At 59.6% G+C, this 11,968-nt stretch overlaps 2 protein-coding genes across 2 annotated transcripts in view; one reads left to right on the top strand and one right to left on the bottom strand.

The window, feature by feature from the left end:
- The window catches only part of LOC107213168 (perilipin-3-like), a 663,366-nt gene that overhangs the window by 230,281 nt on the left and 421,117 nt on the right, over positions 1-11,968 (bottom strand). The window lies entirely within an intron of this gene.
- Positions 940-11,968, top strand: part of SNTA1 (syntrophin alpha 1) — a 13,715-nt gene continuing 2,686 nt past the window's right edge. The window contains exons 1-5 of the mRNA XM_015647286.3: positions 940-1,223; positions 3,518-3,703; positions 10,935-11,133; positions 11,225-11,432; positions 11,500-11,630. Of these exons, the coding sequence (XP_015502772.1) occupies positions 959-1,223; positions 3,518-3,703; positions 10,935-11,133; positions 11,225-11,432; positions 11,500-11,630 (989 nt within the window). The 5' untranslated portion in view covers positions 940-958. The remainder of the gene's footprint in view (positions 1,224-3,517; positions 3,704-10,934; positions 11,134-11,224; positions 11,433-11,499; positions 11,631-11,968) is intronic.

Consider the following 11,968-nt stretch of genomic DNA (forward strand, 5'->3'; position numbering starts at 1 on the left):
CCCATCCCAGGATGGAGAGGAGAACCAGGCTCTTCCAGAGTCCCATCCCAGGATGGAGAGGAGAGCTGTGTCCCTCGTGAGCAGGCATGGGGAGCTCCGGAGAGCACCATGTCCCTCTGCTGCTGCTCCATTCATGCCAGAGAAGGGAATACTGGGGAGGATCGTGTCCTCCCGGTGTTTATACCAGGACGGAGTGGGGAGCACCGGGGAATTGTGCTCTTCCCTGTGCCCCATTCCATGATGGGGAGCACCGGGGAGCCGGGTCCCTTCTCGGTGCCCCGTCCAGGGCTGCTGCGGGGAGCACTGGGGAGCATCTCGGTGCCCCGTCCCCGGAGGGAATGGGTAGGGCCGGGGTCCCGGTCTCTCCCAGGGCGGTGCGTGGCGGGACGGGACGGGGCGCTGAGAGGCGGTGCGGAGCGCGGAGAAACTGTGCCGGCTGTGGAGAGGCGGTGCGGGGCGGTGGGCGGAGTGGGGCGGGACAGGGACAGGCGGTGCGGGACAGGGAGAGGCAGTGCGGGGCTGTGAGGGACAGGGACAGGGAGAGGCGGTGCGCGGGGCGGTGTGGGATGGGGACAGGCGGTGCGCGGGGCGGTGTGGGACAGGCGGTGAGGGGCGCTGAGGGGCGGTGTGGGACGGGCGGTGAGGGGCGGTGGGACGGGGACGGGCGGTGAGGGGCCGTGTGGGACGGGACAGGCGGTGCGCGGGGCGGTGTGGGACGGGCGGTGAGGGGCGGTGTGGGACGGGGACAGGCGGTGAGGGGCGGTGAGGGGCGGTGTGGGACGGGCGGTGAGGGGCGGTGAGGGGCGGTGAGGGGCGGTGTGGGACAGGCGGTGCGCGGGGCGCTGAGGGGCGGTGTGGAACGGGGACAGGCGGTGAGGGGCGGTGTGGGACGGGGACAGGCGGTGCGCGGGGCGCTGAGGGGCGGCGCGGGGCGGTGTGGGACGCGGAGCGCGCGAAGATGGCGGCGGGCAGGCGCGCCCCGCGCACCGGGCTGCTGGAGCTGCGCGGCCCCGGCGGGCAGTGGCTCCGCGTCCTGCTCACCCTGGCCGAGGACGTACTGGGGGTCAGCCCCGCAGACGGCCCCGGGCCCGGCCCCGAGGCCCCGGCGGCGCAGCTGAACGGCGGCGAGCCGGGCTCCGCCGCTCCCGAGGCGCTCGCCAACATCAGGCGCACCGTGCGCGTCGTCAAGCAGGACGTGGGGGGGCTCGGTATCAGCATCAAAGGTGAGGCCCGGGGGTCCCGGGGCGGCGGGGGGCGAGGGGCACCGGGACCTGTTGCTGCTGCCGTCCCGCGGCTCGCTTGGAGCGAGCCCCGCGGTGACCGGGGCTGAGATCGGGGTTCTCACATCCCCCAGCCCCAGCTCAGGACGGTGAGGGACACACGTGGCAGTGACGGGACCCGAACCGTTCCCAGCCTACGGAAAGGGCGATGATTTGGGGTGCGGAGTGACGGGCAGTGCCGGCCCGCCGTGCCCCGGCCGGGCTGAGGGGCCCCAGGGTTAGTGAGCCGGAGGGGGCTCCCGCTGTGCCCCGCACCCCCGGGTACGGTGCTGTGCCGCGGGGCAGGTGGGGTGCAGGGGGACACCCGCTCACACGGATGTTGCCCTTTTGCAGCCAGAGGGAGGGCTGGGCCGGCGTGTCCTTGTCCCACCGTGTTCCTGAGTTGGGAAATGCCCTTTTAATACTGTCAGCAGAACGAAGGGAGCGATGTAAAGGCCCTGGAGATCTGCCGGCGCTGGGTGGGGGATGTTTAAAAGCGCACTCGGGTTTGGAGATGTGTGCTCCCGAGAAGCGCGGGCAGCCCCTGTTAAATGTCTGTTCTCCCTCCCGAGCTGTCCCGCTCCTTGGTGACTCGCCTGAACTTCAGGCTGGAAACTTCTTGGGGAAGGGATGGCGTTCCTGTATTTCTGCCTGCCTTTGATTTTCACGAGGCTCCGAGCGAGTTGGGAACTGTGAAAGCGGGATGAAAAGGGCAGCGGGGAGCCAGGGACGGGGCTGTCACGGAGCGTGGCTGTGAGAGGCAGCGGGCTCGGCAGCCCCGGGCGCAGTCACAGGACAGCTCTCGCCTCCTGACGTGGCTTCTCCCAGCTCGGAGGGGACACAGCCTCAACCTCCGGCTCCCTCTGGAAATGAGGGGGATTTGCAATGTGAATGTGCGGGTGTTGGAGCTGGATCGACACTGCTGGCCGTGTCTGCGGGGTGCCTCCGCCTGTCAGCCCTTTTTTTTGGGAAGGACAAACCCCCTTTCGTAACTCCCCTTGGCTGCCAAGTTATTGCTTGCTCTGTGGCTCTCCCAGGAAAGGAGAAACTTCCCTTGGTTCAGTTAAAACTTTATTTTTGCAGTGACGTATGTGGAAAAGAAGTAGTTGCCATCAAAACCGGGCAGTGGAAGCTGCTGTGGAGGGTGGGGCAGCCTTGGTAGGGCAGGACATCACTGCTCACCGGGCTGATGGCATGTCAGTGTTCATGTGCCAGCCGTGTTTCACACAGGGACACTGGGTGCCACCCGCAGGTGAATGTCCTGCCACGGAACGGGGCTTGGGGCTGGCAGGACAGCGGGGAGCAGAGCGAGAGCTGGGCTGGCAGAGGTTCTTAGCCTGGCAGGGCTCTCGGCGCTGGCAGCCGTGCGAGGAGCCGCTGCCTCAAGGACGAAGCAGCCCCCGCCGGGGCCTCTGACAGCTGATAACCGGAGCCCTCGCAGGGTTTGGCAGGCGGCTGAGCGAGGAAATGCCTGTGGCACTGGCTGGGAGCAGCCCGGGGCGGGCAGTGACAGCGGGCGGGGTTCAGCATCTCCCTCTGGGATGAGGATCATCTCTTGGGCACTCCTCGGGACAGGCTGTCCCGGGGCGCAGGACACATCGGGCACTGCTGATCCCCGGCTGCCTCGGGCAGTGGCTGCTGCATCCCTGCGCCCTGGCACGGAGGCAGCTCGGATCTCCCTGCGGGTTCAAAAGTCAATGTGCAAATTGATCTCCTGAAGCCGCCGGGGGTTTGAATAGCATTCTTTTAGTCGGGACAGTGGGGAGCAGCCAGTAAATGGGGCTGCTGTGTGGACAGGAACATGCAGCCGAGTAGTTCACCTCTCCCTGGCTCTTTGGCCTCTCCAAAAACATTCAGCTGTCTTATCTGTTGAGATCATAAAGTCCTTGGAGCCAGGATAGTTGCTCAGCACACATGATTAATAATGCAAATAACGATACACTTCCCTGCCAAAACCGATGGGGAGATGGCCATGTTATGTGTTCGCTCTGTGAATAATCTGTGACCAATCTGAGTGGTTTTGGAGCAATCACTTCATCAGCTGTAAAGCCTCATGGTGCTTTGGCTGCTGTGGTTGGTACAGGTGTCCTGTGGGTATCTGGGGGAGTGGGCAGTGGGCTGACCTGGCACCGTGCATTGAGTGCCAGCAGAAAGGCTCAGCCTTGCTGGGACCATCTGCTACCAGAGCATCCCCCTCCCCACCCACGCTTCCAAGTGCTCCAACAGCCACAACCGCTCCCTGTCTCTTCTGTTTCAAGGTGGCCGAGAGAATAAAATGCCCATCTTGATCTCCAAGATCTTTAAGGGGCTGGCAGCGGATCAGACCGAGGCGCTGTACGTGGGGGATGCCATCCTCGCCGTCAACGGCACCGACCTGTCCGAGGCCACGCATGATGAGGCCGTGCAGGCCTTGAAGAAAACGGGCAAGGAAGTGATCTTGGAAGGTAGGAGACAAGGATGTGATGGGGGCAGAAGGGTCCTTTGGTACTGGGATGACACAGGGGTGGCATATCATCTGCAGCTGCATTTGCATACTCTTTCAAATGGAAAACAACATATGCAGAGTAATTTGTCTGCTCATCCGGAGAGCTGGAGGTAACTGCTGGGATCTCCCAGTCTCCTTCCGGAGAGGGAGGGATGTGTGTGCCAGTGCTCCATGCCCAGAGGCTCTGTCTCCCCACTGTGGGACCTTGGGCAGGCAGCAGTGGGAGGCGTGGGACGAGTTTCTGGGATTTGGGATTCTTTCATTGCACAGCATCACCCCCACGTCTGCAGTTCCTGGGGCAAGAGAAAACATTTTCTGCTTTTCCCGTGGTTTTAATTTAAACCCACATCCCTGGCTGGTGTAGGTTTATACCAGCAGGGAGGGGGTGCACTGGCCCCCGACTCCCGCTGAGCACCTTGGGGTTTGCTGGGCAGGTTTTGGGCAGGTGGAGGGTGAGGCAGGGCCTGCTCAGGAACTACCCATCCAGGGGATTGCTGCCCTTCTAGGGGATCCCTGGAAGCTGAGGCCACAAACATCCCAGGGATGCAGCCTTCACCACCCTGGAGCAGGCTGTTCCATGGGAACAGGCTCCCTCTCGGTACCAGGCAGGTGGTCCCTGGTGTCTCCCAGCCCTGAGGGGGCTGGCACACTGCAGGAGCCCTCAAGCCCTACTTGAGGACTGGGTGAGGGTTGATGGGTTGGGACCATGGGAGTCCTGAGGGAGAGACCTCATTCTTCTCTGGTTACCCTTCACATCACATCTGTCCATGTATGCCCACTCTCTGCCAGCTTGGCCAGGCTGGGATCCCAAATCTCAGGAATTCCCCTCCCCTCCCCTCACTTCCAACCAGTCCCTGGGGTCACCCTGCTTAACAGGGGGGCTTGGCACCAGAGACCCTTCCCAGATCCCAGAGGGAGGTTTGATTTGGGGACAGTGCTCGGGGCTGTCCTTGGACAAAGCAGTTCTATATGCTGTGCTGCCTGCAACTACCGTGGTTCCGGCTTTCCTGTGCCTTCCCCAGATTGTCTCAGCTCCAGATTTTCATTTTTAGCTTTGCTCAGCCCTTTCTGCTGTGGGTTCCTCCTCTCCTGAGAGCCTCAGGACTACAGTTCAGCTGGAGGAATGTGCTGCTCTGCACAGCTGCTAGGAGCAGATAGGGTTGGTGGTGGGGTGGTTTTGTTGTTTTTTTTCTGACCAAAGAGAAATACAAGAGCTTCTTTCTTTGTGAGTCTGCAAAATTCCTGCCTGGAGACGCTGCTCTCAGACCACCCTCCCTCTGTTATTTTCTGTCCATTCTTTAGTGTGGGTTTCCTTTCTGACAGAGCTCCTGCCAGAGGTGGAGAGAAGCTGCCCTTTCTGGAGAGAACAATTTGTCTCCCTGCACCCCTCCTCCTCCTCCATTCCCTGGGATCCAGGTCTCCCTCCTGGGAGGCAGCTGCAGGCAGGGACTTTGCTGTAGCTTGCTGAGCTCAGGTATGACCTGCTGGGCTTCTTAATTATTTAAAACTCCCAGCAGGTACCCTTGGGAGGAGGCTGGGGCTGGGCTGGCTCCTGCTACAGCACTCTGGAGCTCTAGGATGAGTTTGTGTCTGATGTTGTTGGGGTCCACCCAGAGAAGGGAAGGGATCTCTGCTTCTCATCTGATCACTGATGTCACTGATAAATGTGGTACATCTCCATCCCTTCCCTGTTTTTGGGTGTGCTGGCACAGTGCAGCGCTGCTGTGGGGGTGGTGGGGCTGGCACTGTGCCGTGGTCAGGCTGTCACTGCCTTGTGGAGGTGGTGGCCCTGCCTTGTACCTGCCACTCCTGTGGTTTGCCAGGAGCTGGCTGGCCGAACACCCTGCCCCAGGGAGAGGTGGCAGGACTGAGGGGCAGGGAGTGGCCTTAAAGTGCCTGAAGAGATTTTAAACCAGGGGGTTCTCTGCTGCCTTCTCCTGCATAGAGAAGGCAGAACTTAAAAAAGAGCTCTTACTTAGACACTTTCTGGTCCCTGCATAGTGCATGTTTTCCTTATGGTGCTCTGAGTGCTAAACCAGAGTATTTGGCACAGCCAGTGTCTGTTCATTCCTTGCTGCTCCTGGCTGCAGTTATTCCTGGGATTTGGAGATTTTAGGATGGTTTGGAGGTGGCATTGCAGCAGGTAACAAAACTGGCAGAGCTGGCACCTCCTCACAGGGCAGTGAGCTGGGCTGAGACTTCCCAAAGTGGCAGAGCTGGGAGGTGATGCGTTTTAATGTGAGTATCAGCAGTGGCTCCACGTGCCAGATTTCACCCTGGGCTGCTCAGCTTGGCTTCAGGCTCCTGGGTGTCATTGCTGCCCAGGCGTGAGGACATGCAGATACCTCTCTGTGTGTCCTGCCAAGATTTTTTTTGGATGTGCCAAACTACTCTCTTGGTATTTGCAGGAGGAGTTGGACTGTATTTATATTACATTGTTATTTTGGGGAGAGTTGGTCTCCCTTGCCTTATTTTTCTCGTTTTTTTTTTTTATTTTCATTGCTTGGAATCCAGAGACTCTCCATGGCAAGGGGAAGGTTGATAAACATCCTTCCAGCTGCCTTGGGAAGGGTTCTGGGGACAGGAGTGGTTTTCCTGGTGAGGCTGTATTGTCACGGGGGGAGAACTGGAAGCAGTGGGGAGGAGGAGTTGGGGTAGCTGTGGGCATCTCACATCCACAATTTCTTTGCCACAGGGAAGCTTCTGGGGCTGGCTCTGCTCTTTAGGACTTGCTTAGCTAAGTAATTGCTTGGAAGTTTGAAATTCAGAAAAATGGATGCTGGGAGAGAGTGGAGCTGGGGATTCTCTGGAGTGCTGGTTTCCATAACCGTGGGAAGGAAGGCTTTGGATCTGCCCTGGGAATGATGCCAAGAGGTGATGGGGCACATATGCCACCCCCACACCTTTCTGCTCTGAAGCTTTGCTTTCTCTGGGGAGTTTCCTGGGTTTGTTTCTCCTCCCTGGAAACACGGAGGGTTGTCCCATGATCTCCCTGCTGACGGTGCAGCACAGGGGAATGTTTAGCAAAGAGCTGGGGCATGGAATGTGGCACTGAGTGCTGGGATGGGATCCTGGGGCAGGAGGGACAGCAGTGGTGCCTCACCCTGCAGCATCCCATGGTTTTCCTCCCTGGGGTAGAAGGACTTGAGCTGAGGCAGCTGGGACAGGAGCTGCTGTCGTGTTCATGCTTGGAGCCAGGGGCAGGGCATGGTCCCAGGCTGGGGTGCTGGGGACTGTTACCTGTTTTGGAAGCACATCAGAGCATTGGGTTAGAGCTGGCAGGTCATTTCAGGGTGTCTCTTTGGGAAGTGTGTTTGCTCAGCCCCCCAGTTTAACATGCCAGTTTTGCCTCATTAACCCTGAGGCAGAGAGGGACCAGCTGAGGTAGGATTAGCATCTCTGTAGGGCCAGCACTCAGTCTCCAGGAGCTCTCTGGAAGATTTCCTGATGGGGTGGCCTTGCTGAGCTGGGTAGATGCTGCTGGGAAGATTTTGTCAGGAGAAACAGCAGCACAATCCTATTCCTGACCAGAAATGGAGTCTGGAACTTCTTGGAATCCATGCTGTGATCTCCAGGCTGAAGCAGGGTGTGCTGGTGAACCCAAGCAGTGGGAGGGTGTTCTTGAAGCTGCTCTGGGTGTCCATGTCTGTTTTCCCACTTGGAGGAAGCGTTGTGGCTCCTCAGTGAAGCTCTGCAGGGTCAGGCTTAGCTCTGAGCAGTGCTGAGCCGTGGGGATGTGTGGGGCAGGTTGTGCTGACTCAGGATCCAGGGTGTCAGGAGCGGTTTGTGATTGTTCTCCAGCCTAATCAGGGATGGGCTGTTGGAGAGGGAGAATTTCTACCCAAAAAATAAAACCACAAAATTTTGATGGTTTTGCCCCTTTCTGGAATGCTGGGGAGAAAAAAACCAAAACAGCTGCAACACAGAGGCAAGACCCAGAGCCTTTGGTTAAATGTGTCCCTGGTGCAGCTCCAGGGTTCAGGACACGTGGGATGCTCCAGTGATTGGGAGCCCCTGTGCCACCACCTGGCCCCCTGCAGAGGCACTGCCCTGGCATGGGATGGGTGGCCACACACCCAGAGACTTTTGCTGTTCCTCCAAACCCTAAAAAATAAAGTTTTCCTTAGTGTAAAGCCCTGAGCAGTTAGAAGTCCTATTTGTCCCCTGTTCTGGAGAGGATCAGTGGAACAGGCTCTTTCCCTGGAGAGCCCATGTGGCTTTGGAGACCATGTGGATTAGCCCAGCAGCCACTGAGGGCTCTGTGCCTGCTGTAGGTGGCTCTAAGGCAACAGCAGCCAGGCAGTGTTTGCTGCCCAGTGGTTTTTGGAGGGTGCAGGCTGCCAGGAAGCAGGCAGGAGCCCCAGCACTGCAAGGTGTTAATTAGAAAGAAAAAACAGTTCCAGAATTACAGTTACCACTAGCAGAGGTGATGCATGATACGGTCTGAGTTGTTTGCTTTAAAGAGATGGAGGTAATGAATTCATCCATTCAATACCAGCTGTAGTGAAGGGACTGGCAGAGGTGTAAGTCACCGCTGTGAAGGCAGTGCTGGAGTCACTGGAGGGGACAGCAGCTCCCATGGGATTGTGACCTGGCCTTGGTCGGGGAGCATCACAGACTCCAGCACCTCCCAGCTCCCCGTGCTGGCTCAGGAGCCCCCGTGCTTCGCTACCAGACTGAAAACCTCCTTAAAGCCACGTACCCGAGACACACACCCTGCCTGTTGCCTCATTCTCCGTGCCCTGTCCCGGACTGGGCACTGCTCCCGTGCTCCGCGGCTCCCTCGGGACGTGACCCCGCCACCGCCCCGCTAATGCCGGTGACGTCCCCCGCGTGCCCGGGGAGCCAGGGGCTGGCGCAGGGACGCCGCTCGGGTTTCAGCGGCTCAATGGCATCTTTCTGAACTCCAATTAGTTCCCAGGCACCGGGATAATGGCAGGTCCCCGCTGCCAAGATTAATGGCTCGAGTCAGATCCAGCGCGGCTCGGATGCCTGCGGGAACGTGGCTATTTTTGAAACGGGAGGTGCAGGGCACGAGGCTGGTGGCCCCCGCCGCCTTCTTGGCCCCGGGGCCACCGCGGGGTGACCCGGCCCGTGTGGCACAGCACCGTGGCCATTTATAGCCCGTCCCGCAGAGCACCCACGGGGCTCTGGCTCCCTGCAGCTCCTGCCGGGCTATCAGGATTTAGGGGTTTTAGGGGGCTCACTGGGATAGGAATGAAAGGGGAGAGCACAGAATAGTTGGAAGGGACCCGCCAGGATCATCCAGTTCAACCCCTGGCTCTGCACAGACACCCCAACAATCCCACCCTGTACATCCCTGAGAGCATTGTTAAAACACTCCTGGAGCTCTTGGGGCTGATGGGGGGAAGATGGGTAGGAGATGGGTGGTGGCCAGGTGAAGTTTGGGAGTGGGTGGCTCTTGGTGCAGACTCTTTCCTGGTGGGAAAAGGGCTCCTTTCTGGCAGCACATCAAGCTGCAGTGGCTTGGCTGCAGCAATGGAGCTGGGCCCATCCAGCCACCTACAAGTGGTGGTTGCAAAGCCAAGCTCGTGTCCCACATCCTGCCACCCACTCTGCTGGCTTGGACCTGGAGTGGAACCAGCCAGGATGACTGGGGACGTGGCTGCAGGCATGTGTCTGTCCTGCGGTGTTTTCCTAAGGGCCTCCAAAGGGAAGCCCTTCCCTGGAGTCAGTAGCTGGTCCCGTGCTGCCCCAGGGCAGGACCAGGACTGGCATCCCGCCTGCTCAGCCGGAGTGTTTCAGCCAGCATTGCCAAACTAATTTTCAGGATGTGGTTGTGGGGCCCCATCAATTTGTGGTGCCTTTCATCTCCCCCTTCCCCCAAACCTCTGGAGTCGGCTGCCATCCCAGTGTGGCTCTGAGGGCTCTGGCTCTGGAGCCAGGCTCACTGGGGACTGATTTCTTGTCCCTGGTTTGAGGCTTACAGGGCAGGGCTGTGTGAGCAGAGAGCACACTCTCCAAGGCTTTTCCTGGGGCCAAGCCAGGGTATTTGAGAGCTGTTCCTCAGCTGGCAGCAGGACTGGCTGTACCAGCACAGTTTGGACTGTGTAATTTTGGCCTGGGACTCTTTCCCATTCCCCACCCCTGGCTGTGTGTGCTGCCCCAGGGAACTGCTCAGGTCTGCAGCTATGAACTGATCTGGGTTAAAGGGAAGGAAAAAGGGGGAAAAGGCTGGTTTTTATCCCTCTTGTAGAGCACCCCAAGCTGGGATGGTGGGGCTGAGGTACTGAGAGGGTTCGGGATGTCTTGTGAGGGTGATGAGGCCCTGGCACAGGATGTGTCACACAGCTGGGGCTGCCCCTGGATCCCTGGAAGTGTCCAAGGCCAGGTTGGACGGGGCTTGGAGCAGCCTGGGACAGTGGGAGGTATCCCTGCCATGGCAGGGTGTGAATCGAGATGGGCTTTAAGTTCCCTTTCAACCCAGACAATTCTGTGATAAGCAATGTTCTTCTGTTCCTAAAGCAATTGCTCTTATCACTGAGGCCACAGCCTCCCATAATTGTGTCTACCAGTAGAACCCTGACCTCTCCTGGGCAGCCTGGGACAGTGGGAGGTGTCCCTGCCATGGCAGGGTGTGAATCGAGATGGGCTTTAAGTTCCCTTTCAACCCAGACAATTCTGTGATAAGCAATGTTCTTCTGTTCCTAAAGCAATTGCTCTTATCACTGAGGCCACAGCCTCCCATAATTGTGTCTACCAGTAGAACCCTGACCACTCCTGGGCTTAGTGTCCAAATCCTCCATCCTCCCAAGAGCCACACAATGCTCCATCCCCCTGCACCCTGCAGGAAGGCCCCACTGACATCTGCACAGATCTTCCCCTTGTGCTCTACAAGCTCTGGCATGAATGTGCCAGCATGAAGGTCCCTTTAATGCTGCTTGAAGTCCCCAGTAAATGGAATGAGGGAGTTGAATGGGCTGATCTTTAAGGTCTCTTCCAACCCAAACCATTCTGTGATTCTGTGTCACCCCTTGTGTGAGCTCCCCACCAGTGCCACCCTTGCACCCACAGGAGCAGGGGACCCACAGCAGCCATGAGTGACAGCTCTGGGGAGCTAATGGAGGGGTCACCAGCCCTGATGCAAAGAGCACAGGGGGTTTCAGCAGGGCAGGATGAGGCTGCCCTGGCCTGTGCCACGTCCTCAGCGGCTGCTGTCTCTCTTCCAGTGAAGTACATGAAGGAGATCTCGCCCTACTTCAAGAACTCCTCGGCGGGGGCAACTGTTAGCTGGGACCCCTCTCCTGCTGCCCAGCAGAAGCGGTCATCCCCGCTGCTGTCCCCTCGGGAGCTCCGGGAGAGCCGGAGTGTCCCTCTGAAGATGTGCTATGTGTCCCGCAAGTGCCTCCCCACCGACCCGGAGCACAGGTCAGCACGTGGCACCAGGGCCGGCAGCGCCACCGCGGTGCCCCGGGGAGCCGAGGGCAGGCGGGGACTCATCGGGGCTGTGTCCCTGCAGGTACCTGGAGGTTTGCTCGGCGGACGGGCGAGTTGCCCTCTTCCTGCGAGCGAAGGACGAGGCCACGGCGCAGTCATGGCTCGGCGCCATCCAGGCCAACGCGGCCGCGCTGCTGCCGAGGGTGAAGGAGGAGCTGCGGGCACAGCTGGCGGGGGCTGGCACGGTGGCCGGACGGGATGTCAAGCACGTGGGCTGGCTGACCGAGCAGGTACCCCCTGGTCCCCCGGCACCCCGTGCCACTGTGCTGCCGGTGGCCTGACCCAGTGCCTTTGCAGCTCCCCAGCGCCGGCACCAGGAACCTCCTGGCCGTGCTGACAGAGAAGGAGCTGCTGCTGTACGGGAGCCTGCCACAAAGCCGGGACGCCCTGGGCAAGCCCACGCACAGCTACCCCCTCATCGCCACCAGGTAGGGGCCACCAGCTCGGTCCCCTCCCACCCTGCTCAAGGATGGGGTGGTGGCACTCCCTGGGGCAGTGGTAGGGTCTGGGAGTCAGAGCAGAGCCCAGGGCTGGTGTCAGACCCCCAAAGTGGTGACGGTGACCAGGGGTGGTGTCAGGGGCTGGGGGTCAGGACAGAACTCCAGGATGGTGGCAGAGGCATTTGAAGTGATGGTAGAGCCCAGGGGTGGTGTCAGGGCAGTGGGGATGGTAACAGTGTCCAGGGGTGTTGTCAGGGCAGTGGGGATGGTGACAGTGTCCAGGGGTGTTGTCAGGGCAGTGGGGATGGTGACAGTGTCCAGGGGTG

Source organism: Parus major, chromosome 20 (genome assembly GCF_001522545.3).
Source record: "Parus major isolate Abel chromosome 20, Parus_major1.1, whole genome shotgun sequence".
Lineage (NCBI taxonomy): Eukaryota > Metazoa > Chordata > Aves > Passeriformes > Paridae > Parus > Parus major.